The sequence below is a fragment of the Saccopteryx leptura genome, chromosome 2 (genome assembly GCF_036850995.1).
Source record: "Saccopteryx leptura isolate mSacLep1 chromosome 2, mSacLep1_pri_phased_curated, whole genome shotgun sequence".
Classification (NCBI taxonomy): domain Eukaryota; kingdom Metazoa; phylum Chordata; class Mammalia; order Chiroptera; family Emballonuridae; genus Saccopteryx; species Saccopteryx leptura.
The window spans coordinates 345,555,440-345,573,109 of NC_089504.1; the positions used below are offsets into that span (position 1 = coordinate 345,555,440).

General features: G+C 45.9%; 2 protein-coding genes across 2 annotated transcripts; both read left to right on the top strand.

Moving 5' to 3' along the window:
• The first annotated feature begins 2,753 nt into the window (after positions 1-2,753).
• KRTAP17-1 (keratin associated protein 17-1) lies at positions 2,754-3,304 on the top strand. The gene has a single exon (XM_066366338.1). It carries the CDS (start codon positions 2,754-2,756, stop codon positions 3,090-3,092), a length of 339 nt encoding a protein of 112 aa, XP_066222435.1. The 3' UTR covers positions 3,093-3,304.
• An 8,120-nt stretch (positions 3,305-11,424) lies between these two features.
• KRTAP16-1 (keratin associated protein 16-1) lies at positions 11,425-13,275 on the top strand. Its single transcript, XM_066366339.1, has 2 exons — positions 11,425-11,879; positions 12,165-13,275. Exons 1-2 carry the CDS (start codon positions 11,425-11,427, stop codon positions 13,273-13,275), a joined length of 1,566 nt encoding a protein of 521 aa, XP_066222436.1.
• Positions 13,276-17,670: the final 4,395 nt, after the last annotated feature.

The window sequence follows — 17,670 nt, forward strand, 5'->3', positions numbered from 1 at the left end:
CAACCTTTATAAAGGGTAGCCTGGCGACATCCATCAAAATGACAAGTACAAAAACTCATTTACCCAGCAATTTCTCTTCCAAGAGCTTATGGGAGGGATATATAAAGATATGCTAAGTTATAGTATAGCAATATTTAAAATATAAAGTTCTTATTTACAAAATATTGAAAATTAGAAACCAATGTCTTTCAATAGAGAATTGATTAAATGATTGGTACAATAGAATACTATAAAGAATTTTATATACTGATATGGAATGAGTTCTAAGATATCTTGCTAAGAAAGAAGAAAGTTAAGAACAGTGTGCATATTACACTATCATTTGTGTAATGAACGGTAAAATAGAAAATATATATTACATATATACATATACATCTATCTTTTTGTATATAAATAATAGCTAATGTTTATCAAACAATATGTGGCCAGTCACTGATCTAAGTGCTGTATTTATATAGTGAATAAAATGCCATTGGAAGACTAGAATCTGCAGAAGATTTGGGTCCGTGTGTAAATTATCTAACCTTCACAGTACTTATGAAATTGGCACTGTATCACCGTTTCCATGTTATCAATGAATAAGTTCAGGCAGAGAGGGGTAAGTAATACTGGGGACAGAGGGAGGTGGGTGAGAGGCAGGGCTGGCAGGACACAGGAAGAGAAGGAAGACTGTTCACTGCATTCCTTTTGCACTTTGATCACATGAATGCATTGCCTATTATTAGAAAAGAATGAAAAGAATGTGTCTTCAGTGAATGTTGCCATATTATACTTACCCAGATGTGTCCATCTGTGGATGTGGAGTGGTGGCAGGAACACCGGATCAGGAACCAGAACATTTGTGGTCAAGTCTATCATAAATGTGTCCTATCCCAACCTTATCATTTTTTATATTAAAAAAGTGCTTGCGGGTGATGGTCATGGTGGCATTAAATTACATTGTTTCCTAATGTATTTGATAATCTGAGGCATCTGGGAAACTTTCAAATATATAGCTTCTCAAGCTCCCATGAGCATATATTCTGGTTTAATAGAACTGGGTGCAAGTTGGGATCTGTGTTTTCCAAAAGCCCCCAACCCTAAACAGTTCTGAGTGTAAAATCTTGTTTAGAAGCCCTGGACCACATAATCTTTTGGGGTCCCTCTTACGTCTAAAATTCCACATCCCATGATGTACTGAGTGTCATGTCAGATCCAAGCAACCCATCCTTTCTCCCTGTCTCCATTCCCTCACCTCCTGGTTTTCAATTCTTCTAGCTCCTTCTAGAGGCTGCCTTCCCTCCAGGTTCATCTAAAAAATGGAAAAAAACAATTGAAAAGGAGGGACTGTGTCCCTTGATCCAGACCACCAATCCCACCGCCACCCTCACCCCCACCTCTCACTCTGGGCGCTGCCTTCCAGAGGGCTGAGCCTATAGGCTGCAGAATTGCTACTATCATTCCAAGAGGATGACAAGGTACCAAAACCCAAAGGAGACAGGAAATTTAATACATCTCAGAATTTACACATGGACCCAAATCTTCTGCAGATTCTAGTCTTCCAATGGCATTTTATTCACTAGATAATACTCTGGGTATTTTGTACCCATATTCCTCATTCTGCCAGATGGTTTTAAACAAGGACACAACATTTCCATTTTAATGCGGTGTTTTGGATGCTCAGTGATCTCCTTTCTTCTCTTTCTTTCCTTCCTTCTTTTCTTTCCTCCTTCCTCCCTCCTTCTTTTTCTGTTCCTTCTCTTCCTTCCTCCTTCATCTCCTCCTCCTCCATCTCTTTCTCCTCTCCTTCATCTCCTCCTCCTCATTCTCCATCTTCTCCTCTTCCCTCTTCTCTACAATCTCCTCCTCCTCCATCTCCTCCTCCTCCTTCATTTTCTCCTCCTCCATTTCTTTCTCTTCCTTCATCTCTTCATCTCCTCCTTCTCCATCTCCTTCCCCTGTTCCTATCAGTGAATGGCCTGGGGCTGGGGTGTTGCAGGTTCTGACCACTGCTTTTCCGGCCCCTTTAGAGAGAAGGGTGAGTGAGTGTTCAGTTCACTGCACAGCCCAGAGAAATGTGGTTCCCCAGCCTCTTGCAGTTTTATGATGAGTCTCTTTCCACTTCATAGGGCAGTTATTACTCATGATTGCTGGTCACTGACCAAGCCCAAACAGACGTGCGGCACACTCCACATACCACACACACACAAATATTTGCCTGGCTCACATGGCTGGGATGAAGATGTCTTTCCAACTGGGAGGAGCCACATGACCAGACCTTCTCAGCAGCCTCTGCCTGTGGCAGACAGCACAGGGCATCCAGCTTTTACCATTCTGGTCTCCCAGGACTGGCATCTGTGACGAAAAGGGTCGGCCGCCCACCTACATCAGCAAAGATGTGGAAGAGGAGCACCTACCCCAGAGCCTGTCTGCCGCGGGCTTCTCTTTCCTCTGCCCAACCTGGGCTAATGATGGCTGGCCCCTGTGTGACCGTGATGACAGGTCTTTCGGAAGATGTATTTTTACCCTCTGGACAAATAGCAGTTGGGACGAGTAGGGCTTTTTTATGAGTTGAGGTACTCAGGGCTGGAAAATAAACAGGCAGCTAATGAGACGTTCTTATGGACACTGGCATAAATAATAACAAAGAAAACATCTGACCCTTGTGCCAACACCCTTGGGGAGGGGATATAAAAGCTGCTGCCCGGCCGGTGACTGTCAGACTTGGGGAACTCGGGCTGCGTCGCTGATCTGCGCCCTGACCAGCGGGGATCATGGGGTGCTGCCCAGGGGACTGCTTCGGCTGCTCCGATGAGCAAGACTGCTGCGATGAGTGTTGCTGCCAGCCGTCCTGCTGTGGCTGCTGCGGGTCCTGCTGCCAAGGGTCCTGCTGCGGCTGCAAAGGCGGAGACTGCGGAGACTACGGAGGCGGCGGCTGCGGGGGCAACAGCTGCTGCTGCGGGTCTTCCTGCTGCAAATCTGGCTGCGGGGGCGGCGGATCTGGCTGCGGGGGCGGCTGCTGCGGGAGCTGCTGCGGATCCGGTTGCTGTGGCTCCGGTGGGTGCTGCGGCCCTGTCTGCTGCCAGCCCTCGCCTATCTGCGACACGAAATGAAGACCCCCTCCACTGAGGCAGTCCCAGGAAAAGCCTCCATCTGCTCCAGGTGGAGACCTCCTGGGGTCCAGGACCTTCCAAGACAGTGTCCTGCCTCCCGTGTTATTTGTAGAGGAGGCTTGTTCTCCAGCGCCCGCCCTGCCATTTCAAGGCTCCGAGAACAAGAGCCACGCGCTGGTGAGGCACTAAAACCACGTGCCATCCAACGTGATCCCGGAAGCCGCGAGGGCGAATCCCCGTGGCTTGATTTTCATGGAGTTGAATTTCTTGTCCTTGTAAGGCATCCTCTTATTCAAGGTGTCTTTGGGACTGACCCCTCTTCTTCAGCTTTCTGCTGCTTTTGAGATGCAAAAATTCCTCCTTGTTCACTTCTTAATAAATTCGAGCACGCTGGCATAACCGAATTAGTTCTGCCGCCTCTTCTTTTGCCCCCTCTTGGGCAGTGGGCCTGAAAACTTTACTCTGGCGCCCACAAAGGGCTTTTGAAATGCTGTTTGTGGACCACCTGCATCATAGTCCCGGGGGGGGGGGGTTAGTTAAAATGGTGATTCTGAGGCCCTCCCTGAGACAGCGGGCTGAGCAGACTCAGCCTGGGAATCTGTGTTTCTAACGAGAACCCCGGATAATTCCTATGCACCAGAGTTTGAGAACTGCACATGTAGACTAAAGCTTCCATGTGCAACACGAGAGCCACTTGGGGAGGCTTTAAAAATTGCAGATCACTGGGCTTGGCTGCTAGAGATTTTATCCATTAGCTCTCTGGTGGAGGCCCTGGGCCCTTCATTTTCTTATAATTAGAAAATATATTTTTCTAATTATAAGCAAAGCTCCGGGTAAATGCTGCTGCTTGCCAAGTTGAACCTTGAGCAAGGTGCACGGCTCCATTCTGCATTATGGTACTCCTAGAATGATTCTGTCCGAGGCTTCAGGTTTGGTCGGAACATTCTGGCAAAGTCGGAGGAGGAGGCTTGGTAAGACAAGCTTGGTTCTGAATGGAAGGGATTGCTGTAGCAAAATTCTGACAGCACGTGGGCTCCAGTGAAGTTCTGGGAGGCCCAGGTCCTTCCTCCAGCCTCATGCTTCAGCAGAGTCTCCCGATTCTGGGTTAGGATTCTGTGTCCTGGAACCCACTGCGTTTCTTCTGCAGGAGGCCCAGGGACCAGAGGGGTGAGCATCGTCTGCTAAGTGGATCCTGAACCGGGTGTGTGGGGGTTCAGCTGGGAGGTTAAAATTCAAAAGATAGTTGATTCAACCTTTTGCTGAATGTGACCTTGAGCTGATACACATGAACTATTATTAATTCTGCTCTTACTCTGGGAGAACAATATTAATGTTATTCCTACAAAGCAATGTTTTATTCAACATACAAAAATATATTTTTCTAATCATAAGCATAGATAGCAATGATTCCGAAAAATATGAAAAAATACAGAATACTTAGGGTTTATTACTGACACGTATCTTTCCATACTCTTTTGTAAATATTTTTTCAAATAAAACTGGGATGATGCTGCTTTTACTTTTTGCCTTTAAATTTTTTTGTTTCATTTTTTATATGCTAACTTTGAGATATACTACATGTAATAAATACTCCCATTTTAGTGCACAGTTTGATTAGATTTGATAATTGTATATACTTAAGTAATATACCACTAGTGCACTCAAGATCTAGAACTTTCCATCACTCCTCAAATTCTTCAGTGCCTTTCTGTAGGCAATCCCCTCACTCTACTACAGTCTCAGAAAACCTTTGATCTGCTTTATGTCACTATAAAATTTGCCTTTTCTAGAATTTCATATAAACAAAATCATACACTATGAACTTTTACACTTAGAATAACACTTAAAAATATTTGTTCATGCCCTGGCCGGTTGGCTCAGCGGTAGAGCGTCGGCCTAGCGTGCGGAGGACCCGGGTTCGATTCCCGGCCAGGGCACACAGGAGAAGCGCCCATTTGCTTCTCCACCCCTCCGCCACGCTTTCCTCTCTGTCTCTCTCTTCCCCTCCCGCAGCCAAGGCTCCACGGGAGCAAAGATGGCCCGGGCGCTGGGGATGGCTCTGTGGCCTCTGCCTCAGGCGCTAGAGTGGCTCTGGTCGCAATATGGCGACGCCCAGGATGGGCAGAGCATCGCCCCCTGGTGGGCAGAGCGTCGCCCCATGGTGGGCGTGCCGGGTGGATCCCGGTCGGGCGCATGCAGGAGTCTGTCTAACTGTCTCTCCCCCCGTTTCCAGCTTCAGAAAAATGAAAAAAAAAAAAAAATTTGTTCATATTGTAGCTATCAATAGTTCATTCCTTTCTACTGAGTGAATAAACAACATTATATGAATTAACTACATTAAAAATATTCATCTACTGAAGGACGTTTGGATTACCTGCAGTTTTTTGCTATTGTGAATAAAGCTGTTATGAATATTCATGTACAATTTTTTGTCTGGACATATGTTTTCATTATTTTGGATGAATGCCTAGGTGTTGGATTGCTGGGTAAGTAGTAAGTGAATAGTTCTCTTCATAAGAAAGTACCTAAATGTTTTGCAAAGTGGCTATACCATTTTGTATGTACTCCAGTTGCTCCGTGTCCTTGCTAACACTTGATATTGTCAGTCTTTTTTTAGCCATTCTAGCAAGTTTCTAGTGATAGCTCCTTGTGTTTTCATTTTGTTGTTGTCGTTGTTGCATTAAAAATACCAGCAGTATTAGCAATATCTTGCTTTAGGAGAGAATTTTAGATTTCACTCTGCTCTGGTTCAGTTTCAGTCTCTACTATTTAGGTCAAGTACCGGCTCTTTAAACCCCCAGAAAAAGCCATGGTCAGAACAGGAGCATGCCAAAGGGACAAAGTTTCCAAGAGGTCATTTGGCCTACACTGAGCAACTGTGATTAATAGTAGCTGCTTCTTTCATTGCTCATGACCATAGCCTCATAGAAGGGTAAATGGAAGGTAGTAATTTCTTTGAATTACCGATAGAGGATTGCCCTTCTTAGCTGTCTGCAGAGGTCCTCATTCATTCATTCATTCTACAAATATTAATAGTGAACTGCCTATGTATCAAACACTGCTCTGGGTGCTAGGTATACATCAGGAAGTAAACATAATTCTTCTCCTCCTGGTGTTTATATAACATCAATGGAGACAAGAGCTACAGAAAAGAATAAAGTAGGGATGGGATAGATAAAAGAGCTGCCTATTCTACTTAGCAGGGAAGGATTCTTTGAAGTGATGATATTCTAGCATATTGGATGATGCTATGCAAATTTTTCAGCTGAGAGCATTTATGTGAAGGATTTTTTTGGGGGGTGAGGAGCATTTCTAATTGAAATATCATTGCTGGTTTAGCTGAGGAAGAGATGGTGGGTGGAGAGGAGAGGAAATGGAAAGGAAGAGATCAGGGTCTTGAGGTCTTCTCCTTGCCTTACCCTCTGCAAAGCTTTCTAAAAGTTCTCTTCTTCTATTGCCACATCTCAAAGGGCGGCACTCCCTATCACCAATCTTTCACTTTCAACCACTAAGTCTTGTATATTCTGCCCCTTTAAAACTTCTCATATCATTTCTGTCCTAAGGAACTTCCCAGTTCATATTGTCACCAAGAAGCTTTTGGGTAATAGTCCCAGACCCCTAATGGTTGGCCCACTTCCAGCCTGGACCTCCTTCTTCAATCACATCTCCACAGTCAGGGAGACCTTTCCAAATGACAAACCTGGTCAAGTTACTCCCCTGCTTAAAACTCCCAGGTGTCAGTATAAAATCCAACTTATTACTGTAGTCTATAGGCTTTTCATGGTTGAGTGCCTAGTAACCCCTCTAGACCTGTCACTATGCTTTCCAGTCCCCCTGAAATTTTCATCCTGGCTATGGAACCAATTGCTTCTTCCAAAAAGTATCATGCTTTTAAGAAGCCTTCCCTAACTTACCCAAAACCACGTTGGTGTTTCCCCTGTGTGCCCCCATAGTACCTCATGCGTCCAAGTATTGTATCACTTGTATGTATACTGTACCATAATTGCTTATGGATGTATCTGTCTTTCTTCTAAACTTGAGCTCATTATGGCTGGAATTGCAACTCATTCATTTTGTATCATCACACAGAAAGAACCAAAGATGGCTGTGTTGAATGGATAAATACAATTGAAACTGAGCAAATAATTGCATAAATTATTGCATAAACAGAAGAACAATGAATGAATGAAAAAATGATTTAGCTTTTCTAAAGCTGCCTTTGCATTGATGTTGAAAGCACATGGTGGAGGCAAGGGAAGGCCTCGGTGAGCAAGGATATAAGGCCTTGGTGTTTAGAATCCTAGGGTTTGTTTCTCACCTCATGTCTGTCTCAAGCAGTAGCACTGACACAATGATTTGAGAAAGCATTTGTGTTGTTCACTTTTGTTCACGATGTCTTTGGTAAAAAAAAATCTGTCTTTATTCTTTACCCTTTGGGTCTTGGATATATCTTTCTTTAAAGAGCTGTTAAAATCACCAGAGGACAATAAAGTATACAGATATTGTATTATAAAGCGGTACAGCTGAAATTTATATTTTATTAACCAATGTTAGTCCAATAAATTTAATTTAAAAAATCACCAGATGTAAGAAGAACTCTGGAGATCTTGATGTGGGGGTGAGAGGAAGGAAAAAAAACAGAAGCAGAGTGGCCAGTTCAGGTGTCTTCCAGGGACAGGTAGAGGCAGTGGTCTGGGGCAGGGCTGCTCACAGAACAGGAAGAAGGACAGCATTATGGGCGGCTAAGCCTGTGACATGTGGCTTTGACAAAGTCTCCTGAGGAAGTCTGTCCAGATAGGATGGTGAAGGGGAAGAAGAGCAGCTCTAGATTGGGGGCAAGCTTTATGGGATCTCTAGTAAGTGACAAACTTTTTTATTCCAACTCCCCTTCCTTTTCTTCATCTGTAATGGAGGAATAAGGTTCCCTGTCTGATGGGATTGCTGATAATTTTAAATAAGGCCACTGCTGTGAAGTGCAGTCATTTAAAATCTAGCCAGAGGCTTCTGGTCAAGATGTGGTGTAGGTAAATGTGGTACCAGCTTCCTCCCACAACCACATCAAAATTACAACAAAACTACAGAACAACCATCATTCAGAAATGCCTGAAATCTGTCTGAGTGGAATTCACAACTGGGGAAATAAAGAAGCCACAGTGAGACTGGTAGGAGGGGTGGAGACAAGAAGATTGTAGCTGGTCCCACAACCGCATGTGGAGGCTAAATATCAGGAGGAATACCTCCGCTGCAAAGGTCCTCCCCGAGGAACAAGGGGTCCCCGAGGAGCAAGGGGTCCCAGGCCCACACCAGCCCCCCAGCCCAGGGTTTCAGTGCCCGGAAGAGAAGTTCCCATAACCTCTGGCTGTAAAAACCAGTAGGGATTGTGGCTGGGCAAGATGGAGGGCTGCTGGAGTCTCAGGCAATCCAAGGACCTGCATACAGACTTACTCTGACTCACGTCCTCTGAGCTATAGAGGTGGGGCAGCAACTTGAAAGGAACCGAGGACATATGGGGAGGAACTGAACTGTCCAGCATTAGAAGAGCTGGGGGGACAATTTTCTCTAAGACAGAAGTGACGGCAGAGGCCATTGTTTCTTTGCTGAGCTCTCTCCCTGCAGGAAAAGGTGGTACCATATCTGAGTCTCCGTCAATCAGGCTAACACTATTAGCCCTGTCTTGGTGATTCCCTGAAACCCCACCCCATCCAACTTTCTGTCCCAATGAAGTCACTTCCAGTGGTGTTTCCATATAATCAGCCTGTCTTGGCTCATGATGCAGACTTTCCTAAAATCTCTCAAAGGTCCACAAACCCCAAATAAACATCCTCTGGCCTCAGTATGCCCCGTACCTATTGTTAAGCACCCTGAAGCCCAGCACTAGCAGCAGCTGGCTCCAGTTTGCAGCTTGGCCTCTCCTGGGCACCTCCAAGCCCAGCACAGCTGGCAGCCATCTGCAGATTGCTTTGTAACTCATGCCTGGTGGGCCCTGGTAAAACATAAGTGGTGGCTGACCTTGCCCTGTACCTCCCAGGAGACCCCAGAGCCAATGCACCCAGTGGTATGCTTAAGACCATACTGATGCACCACTGTCCAACCACCTCCACAAATGACACACTCAAGGGGTGGAGTCATTGGGCAACAGAGCCCCATTAGATAATTCTTGCTTTGTTGGGTGGGCCATTGCACAGCTAATCCCCCAAGGTGATCGGTGGTGACAGCTAGTCCTTTTAGCTGATTGGCCTGGGGGTAAATCCCTCCCATTGACATGCCAATAGCAATCAAGGCAAAATACAAGAAGAAAGTGTACATGACCTACATGGGAGGCATACCTTGAGTTCCCTGCTTGTGTGAATGGGGAAGCTGGGCCATTAGACCCTGCAGAACACCTACCACATTAAGCCAGTCTATAAAATCTGGGAACATAGCAGCTCTATCTAATCCATAGAAACAAACACAGGGAGGCTGCCAAAGTGAGGAGACAAAGAAACATGTCCCAAATGAAAGAACAGAACAAAACTCCAGAAAAAGAACTAAACAAAGTGGAGACAAACAATCTACTAGATGCAGAGTTCAAAACACGAGTTATAAGGATGCTCAATGGATTTAGTGAGAACCTGAACAGCATAAAAAAGGACCAGTCAGAAATGAAGGCTACACTAACTGAAATGAAGACTAATTTACATGGAATCTACAGTAGAATAGATGAAGCCAAGCATCTGATCAGCAATTTGGAATAGAAGGAAGCAACAAAACACCCAACCAGAAAAGCAAAATGAAAAGAGAATCCAAAAAAAAAATAAAAATAAAAAAAAAAGGTGAGGCTAGTGTAAGAAGCCTCTTAGACAACTTTAAGCTTACCAACATCCACATCCGGGGGTGCTGGAAGAAGATGGGACCAAGAAATTGAAAACCTATTTGAAAAAGTAATGACACAAAACGTCCCTAAATTGGTGAAGGAAATAAACATACAGTCCAAGAAGCACAGAGTCCTAAACAAGATGAACCCAAAGAGACCCTACCAAGACACATCATAATTAAGGTTAAAGACGAAAGGCAAAATTTAAAGATGAAGAGAACGTCTTAAAAGCAGCAAGAGAAAAGCAGTTAGTTATCTACAAGGGAGCTCCCATGAGACTGTCAGCTGATTTCTCAACAGAAACTGCAGGCTGGAAGGGAGTGGCAAAATATATTCAAAGTGATAAAAAGCAAGGACCTACAACCAAGATTACTCTACCCAGCAAAACTATCATTTACAATCGAAGGACATATAAAGAGCTTCCCGGACAAGAAAAAGCTAAAAGAATGCATTACCACCAAACCAGTATTACATCAAATATTAAAGGGTTTCCTTGAAGAAGGAGAAGAAAAGATAAAAATATGAACAATAAAATGGCAATAAATGCATATCTATCAACAATTAAATCTTAAAAATGAAATAAGTCAACAGGCAGAACAGAAACAGACTCATAGATACAAAACACATTTTGGCAGATGTCAGATGGGAGAGGCTGGGGGATGGGTAGAAAAAGTGAAGGGACTAAACCCAACTTGGTGTAGCACCAACTTGGTTGTTTCAGAATAGTCGTGGGGACATAAAGTACAGCATAAGGAACACAGTCAATAATATCCTAATAATATGTGTACTGTCAAGTTATATAGTGTCTAATCACTGAAACTAATATAATAAGTTATGTCAACTGCAATTTAAAAATAAAAAAATTATTTAAAAGAAAAAAAGTGAATATGATTCTAAAATAAATAAAATAAAATCCAGCCCAGACATCCCCGCTTCCACAGAGCTCATCACTGGCCTCCCCACTAATCTCTGTATGTCTATTGTTAGGTTTCTCATTGCATTGCAGTGAGTTTGCCTGCATGCTTGTCTACCCACCAGAGTGATATATATGAGAATGGGTGAGTAGGTCTCATGCATGGGCATTCCCTGTGTCCAGACTAGGGCCGGTATGGAGGACGAGAAGATGGATAAATTATAAGTTCCGTTCTTCTTCCTCTGTTCATAATGCTCAGAAACGCGGGTCATTCAGCTTGGAGGTGAGGATGCTTATTTCCAGATGACCTGTAGCTCCAAGGATCCCAAATTTAACAAGTCAGTAAACAAACAGCTTCTTGATGGGTAGATAAACAACATCAGGTCAACAAACATTGGCATAATAAGATGTTCCTCTCAAAAGCGGCCCAAACAGCAAGGAGGAAAAGACGCAGGAGCTCAAAACAGCATGTGACGATGGGGGATATAAAAATGAGGGCCCCAGAGAGCTGCCTCAGTCAGGTAGCAACCTCGCAGCACTAACCAAGTAGCAGAGGCACCTCCATCATGTCTGGAAGCTGCTGTTCTAGGAAATGCCCTTCCATGCCAGCCATCTCTCTCTGCTCCACTGCGGTGAGCAGCAGGGGGCCTGTCTGCTTGCCCAGTTCCTGCCGGAGCCAGACCTGGCAACTGGTAACTTGTCTAGATGGCTGCGGATCATCCAGCTGTGACCCACAATGCTGTCAGCCCTCCTGCTCCGTGAACAGCTGTGTCCAGCCCGTGTGCTGCGAGGCCACCATTTGTGAGCCTTCCTGCTCCGTGAGCAGCTGTGCCCAGCCAGTGTGCTGCGAGGCCACCATTTGTGAGCCTTCCTGCTCCGTGAGCAGCTGTGCCCAGCCTGTGTGCTGTGAGGCCACCATTTGTGAGCCTTCCTGCTCCGTGAACAGCTGCGTCCAGCCTGTGTGCTGCGAGGCCACGATTTGTGAGCCTTCCTGCTCCATAAGTAGCTGTGCCCAGCCTGTGTGCTGCGAGGCCACCATTTGTGAGCCTTCCTGCTCCGTGAACAGCTGCGTCCAGCCTGTGTGCTGCGAGGCCACCATTTGTGAGCCCTCCTGCTCCATAAGCAGCTGTGCCCAGCCTGTGTGCTGCGAGGCCACCATTTGTGAGCCTCCCTGCTCCATAAGCAGCTGTGCCCAGCCTGTGTGCTGCGAGGCCACCATTTGTGAGCCTTCCTGCTCCGTAAGCAGCTGTGCCCAGCCTGTGTGCTGTGAGGCCACCATTTGTGAGCCCTGTTGTTCCACGAGCAGTTGCTGCCAACCTGTGTGCTGCGAGGGTGCTTCCTGCCAACCAGTCCTGTGTATGCCCACCCCCTGCCAGCCCATTGTCTGCAAGCCCCGCTGCTGCCAGAGGGTCCTTTGTGAGCCCAGCTGCTGCCCAGCTGTCTGCACTGTGCCTAGTTCCTGCCAACCTGTGGTCTGTGAATCCGCTTGCTGTCGGTCAGTGTGCCCCACACCTAGCTGCTGTCCATCTGTCTGCTCTGTAGACAATAGCTGCCAGGCTGTTTGCTGTGACCCCACTCCTTGTGAGCCATCTTGCTCGGGGCCCAGCATCTGCCAACCTGCTCCCTGTGTGACCCTGGTGTGTGAGCCTGTCTGCCTTCGCCCTGTCTGCTGTGTTCCGAGCCCTTGTGAAACACCTTGTGTTTCTACCACCTGCCAGCAGCCTTCTTGTTGTGTCTCCAGCATTTGCCAACCTATGTGCCCCAAGCCCAGCTCCTGCTCACCTAGAGTCTGTGTGCCTCGTCCATGCCAACCCACTGGCTATGTAATCAAGCGCAGTCGGTCCATCGGCTGTGAGCCTGTTTCCTACCCGTCTACCTCCTGCCAGCCTCTCTGCTACCGCCCAGGGTCTTCTGCATCTGCCATCGCCCAGCCAACTTGCTCTCGGACTTTCTACATACCCAGCTCCTGCAAACAGCCTTGCACGACTCCGGTTTCCTACCGCCCAATTTACCGCACCATCTACTCTGGACCCCTCCCGTACAGGCAACCGTATACGACGTCCATCTCTTACCGCCCTGCCTGCTACCGCCCTCCCTGCTACCGCCCTCCCTGCTACCGCCCTGCCTGCTACCGCCCTGCCTGCTACCGCCCTTATTACTCTATCCTGAGCCGCCCATCCTGTGTCACTTCTGTCACCTGCCGCCCGGTGAGCTCCAGCCTGCTTCGTGCTGACTCCTGCAAACGGGATTGCAAAAAGTCCACCTCCAGCCAACCAGATTGTGCTGACTCCACTCCCTGCAAGACGGAAGTCTCAGACGTCAATCCTTGCCAGCCCGCTGAGGTTAACTCCACCAGCCCAACCGCCCGGGAGGCCACAACCAGCCAGCCTGCTGCCACCAAGCCTGCCAACCGCTGAACTGACCTCAGCCTCACCAACGCCTGCAAAACGAACCTCCGACGAGAGAAAACTTGACTGCCCTCCCCAAAGCACATCATGACTTAGTTAGAATCTTTTTCTTTCTGCACCATCACTCCCCATCTGCTTAGGCTTCAAAGAACCCATCAGAAATGACAGCATCTTAATGGTCCAAGTGAAGCCCTCCTGAGCACCGAGCGGAAGACATTCTGGGTTCTGTGCTCTGCCGCCATCAAGCTTTGCCACATCATCTCAAGTCTCTTTCCTGGCATAATTTTTTCCCCCCAGTTCTCATGCGTGTGTTCCCTTGCTGTGCGCACGCTCACTCCTTGCTGATCTCTTCAATGAGATAAGGTTACTTAACTGTCCAATAAACATAGCAAAGTTGAAGTGACATGCTGTTTTCATTGCTTTCTTGTTTTGTTTTTTTTTGTATTTTTCTGAAGCTGGAAATGGGGAGAGACAGTCAGACAGACTCCCGCATGCACCCGACCGGGATCCACCTGGCACGCCCACCAGGGGCTACGCTCTGCCCACCAGGGGGTGATGCTCTGCCCCTCCGGGGCGTCGCTCTGCCGCAACCAGAGCCACTCTAGCGCCTGGGGCAGAGGCCAAGGAGCCATCCCCAGCGCCTGGGCCATCTTTGCTCCAATGGAGTCTTGGCTGCGGGAGGGGAAGAGAGAGACAGAGAGGAAGGAGGGGGGGGGAGAAGCAAATGGGCGCTTCTCCTATGTGCCCTGGCCGGGAATTGAACCCGGGTCCCCCGCACGCCAGGCCGATGCTCTACCGCTGAGCCAACCGGCCAGGGACTCATTGCTTTCTTGTTAATGCCATATTCTCATCAGCTGACTTGCTTCATTTCTGAGAGCACCTTTATTGATCCATTCATCCATCCAACAAGTTTTATGAAATAGCGGTTTGGTGCGAGGGACTATGTCAGGCTCTGGGAATGAGAAGACAAAACTCTCGGTTCCTGCTCTCAGAGAAGCTCATGCCGGTAGGGAGACAGATGGACAGACAGACAATGAACTATCCTCCATTATGCTAAATACCAAGTTAGAGATAAGCACAGACATTGTGAACTCAGCAGGGCATAATGGGAAACCAGGGAAGGATTCTTGGGGACTGTGATACTGAAGCCTTTTCTTTCAGTACAAGTAGGAGTTCACTAGTTAGAAACCAGGAAGGAGTTTTCCAGGCAGAAGAAATATATGCTTGTGAGCACCCTGTTCACTAGGTGAGGCCTGGACAAAGGTGTGCTTTTGTCCAGAGGAGTGGTGAGCTCTGAGGTCAGAGGAGCTGCCCTTGTCGGGCCTGAATACTGGACAGAGGCGTTTGGATTAGGTGTGGGGCTGACATGAAAGCATCAAGGAGCTGTGCAGGGCAGTGACGTGAAGAGCACTGTGTTTTGAAATGGCCCTCTGGCCTTGCTGTTGAGAACTGCACAGGGAGCATGCTCTTTGATATAGGGAGACTGGGGAGGAAGCCAGTGGCTTTGGGGTCCCCAATGGGATGAAAACAAGTGTGTGCAGGGACCATACTTATTATAAAAGAGGTAACCTGGATTTCTTGTGCAAGAGCTTTGCTTATATTTTCCTAGGCCCTATAAGACAATTTTTTTTGGGGGGGTATAAACTCCATATATAGTCTCTTATAATCTTGTGTGTGTGTGTGTGTGTGTGTGTGTGTGTGTGTGTGTGTGTGTGTGTGTGTAACAGAGAGAGAGAGGGACAGATAGGAACAGACAGACAGGAACGGAGAGAGATGAGAAGCATCAATTCTTCGTTGCAGCACCTTAGCAGTTCATTGATTGCTTTCTCATATGTGCCTTGAGCAGGAGGCTACAGCAGATGGAGTGACCCTTTGCTCAAGCCAGTGACCTTGGGCTCAAGTTGGTGAGCCTTGCTCAAACCAGATGAGCCCACACTCAAGCCGGTGACCTCGGGGTTTCAAACCTGGTTCCCTGCATCCCAGTCTGACGCTCTATTCACTGTGCCACAGCCTGATCAGGCTCTTATGACATTTTAAGCATGGAATCTCTTCTGGTCACTACTTTCACTTAGTATACAGAATGAAGTGCTATCCCTTGTCCTCAAGGTGCAGCTTGGGCTATCCTAAGCATGAGAGGGCAGACCAGTGCTCTCAACTTTGCCACTACTGATATTTTGAGCCAGATAATTCTTTGTTGTGGGACTGTGCTACGTGCTGTATGATGCTAAGCAGTATCCCTGACCTCCACTAACTAGATTCCAGTAGCCTCCCTGGATTGTGATGAGCAAAAATGTCTCCAGACTCTGACAAACATCGTCTGGAGGGGAGTCTGTGTGCAAAAACCACCCCTGTTTGAGAAGCACTGGGTTAGACAATGGCAGAGGGAGAGAGTCAAAAGTGAGTGAAACTTATCCTGCCACTCATATTGGAGTTGCTGTCAATTAGGCTATTCGAATTTTCTCTGTCTCCTCCTAGTGAGGAGTTGGCCAGATTTTAAATCTCTGTGCCAAGCACAGACTCAGTTTTTCATGTCAATCAGTCATTCTGTGAGGAGGCTTCTTCTCCCCTATTTCACAGGTGAAGAATATAAAAGACAAACAAATCAAGTGCCCAACAACAGAGACAAGAACACTGTGATATAGTCATGCAATAGATCAGTACGTTGCAGGGGAAAAGACTAGACAATGGCTACATGCAACATAAGTGAACATTATCAATGTAATGTGGATTGACATAAATAAGCCTCAGAGAACATATAAATATCTAACGTTCAAAAACAACACACACATAGATGTATTTACATATATGAGTAAACATGTGTGTATACATATATAAAAATATATACCTTATATTATATATACTGTGTATGATATATTATATATGTATGTATTTTATATCTATATTCATAAGGGGCTGATAAACATGAAATTCAGGATAGTCACAGCTGGTAAGGAACATACAAATGGCAAAAACCCAGTTCTGTCCAAAGCCCGTGTTGTTTACGTATTGCTGTATTTCTTGATGTGATCACAACAGCCCTTGGTGACTCACTAGATGCCCTTGGTGCCTTGAACCACAACAAGATGAAAGTTGTCTCTATTGAGAGATATTTTTTTAGCTTTATTGAGGTATAATTGACAAATAAAGTTGTAAGATATTGAAAGTGTACAGTATAATGAATTGATATACATACACAGTGAAAGAATTTCTCCTACCTAATTAATTAACACATCATCACCTCACATATTTATCATTTTTTAAAAATAAGGACATTTAAGTTGTCTCAGCAAATTTTAATTATACAACCCAGTATTATCAACTCTAGTCACTATGTTATACCCATTAGATCTTCCGAACTCATCTTATAGCTGAATGTCTGTACCCTTTTACCAAACTCTTGAAAGGCTTCTTTAAGAGGAAAGGAAGCAAGAGGAGAATTAGAGAAAACTGGATGTAAAATAGATTTCTTCGAAACAATAACAACGGTATGTATGGTTAAAGGATATTGGCATGGCTTTTAGAGTGAAGTTGACCTGGTTTCTCAAATAATATATTTAAGTTCCATCTTGATGACTTACTTTGGTTAAGACCAAAAGTATTTTCTCTTGCAAAATGAGAGCTTTGGGATGTAGACATTCAAGAATAAAACACATGTCAGGGACCCTTGTAGTTTGCAAGATGCCGAAATGAGTAGTGATGAGATGAGGGCAAAAGAAGTCACTGAGGCTGGGATATAAGAAGCAGTGGTGGAGGGAAGGCACTAGACCCACAGTGGGCAGAGTTTCCCAGGCATCGGTCAGTCAGAAAAATTTCTCTTTTTAAAATGAGAACGAGGGGGTGGGTTATAAGGAAATGGCATTTTGTATCTGGCACTTTGAAAAGTATCTTCCAAGATTTCCAGCATTTTCCAGAGTTGTGAGGCAGATAGTAAGAACAAAAATAACCTGAGCGACAGCAATGCAGTTGATGAACTTTTGGTACTTTGAACCCTGGGTCATGAGCTAAGGGGTCCAACAGAGTGAGTTAGTAGCAGATCCAGAAGTCTAGACCAGCCCAATCTGGCTCCCAAAACCATGGTCTTTCCACTCCACCGTGTATCTGCCTTGTGAGCCAGGCCAGGACGTGGACCTGTGCGGGATGAGTTAGTCAGCTGGTAAGCAGAGCCAGGACCAGCCCAGAAGAGGGGAAGAATCAGAAAAACGCCTTGCAAATAAATCCCTCTTGGAAGAGGTTGATTTAACATTGAGACAACTTTGCAGCAATGTCCTCACGTCACTTCTGGTTGCTATGTTTTTAGATTTAAAGAATTCAAATGCTATTGACTTCATAGTGTACGTTTAACCTTTCTTGATGAAACATTTGGCAGTTTTAAATTTCCAAATGAAAAGATTGTCTTTGGGTGTA

What these genes read in the sequence shown, in the direction of transcription:
- KRTAP17-1 (XM_066366338.1), top strand. Translation starts at nt 2,754, where the DNA reads ATGGGGTGCTGCCCAGGGGACTGCTTCGGCTGCTCCGATGAGCAAGAC.
- KRTAP16-1 (XM_066366339.1), top strand. Translation starts at nt 11,425, where the DNA reads ATGTCTGGAAGCTGCTGTTCTAGGAAATGCCCTTCCATGCCAGCCATC. An exon ending in AGTAGCTGTGCCCAGCCTGT is followed by an intron (nt 11,880 to 12,164) that starts GTGCTGCGAGGC and finishes TTCCACGAGCAG; the next exon opens with TTGCTGCCAACCTGTGTGCT.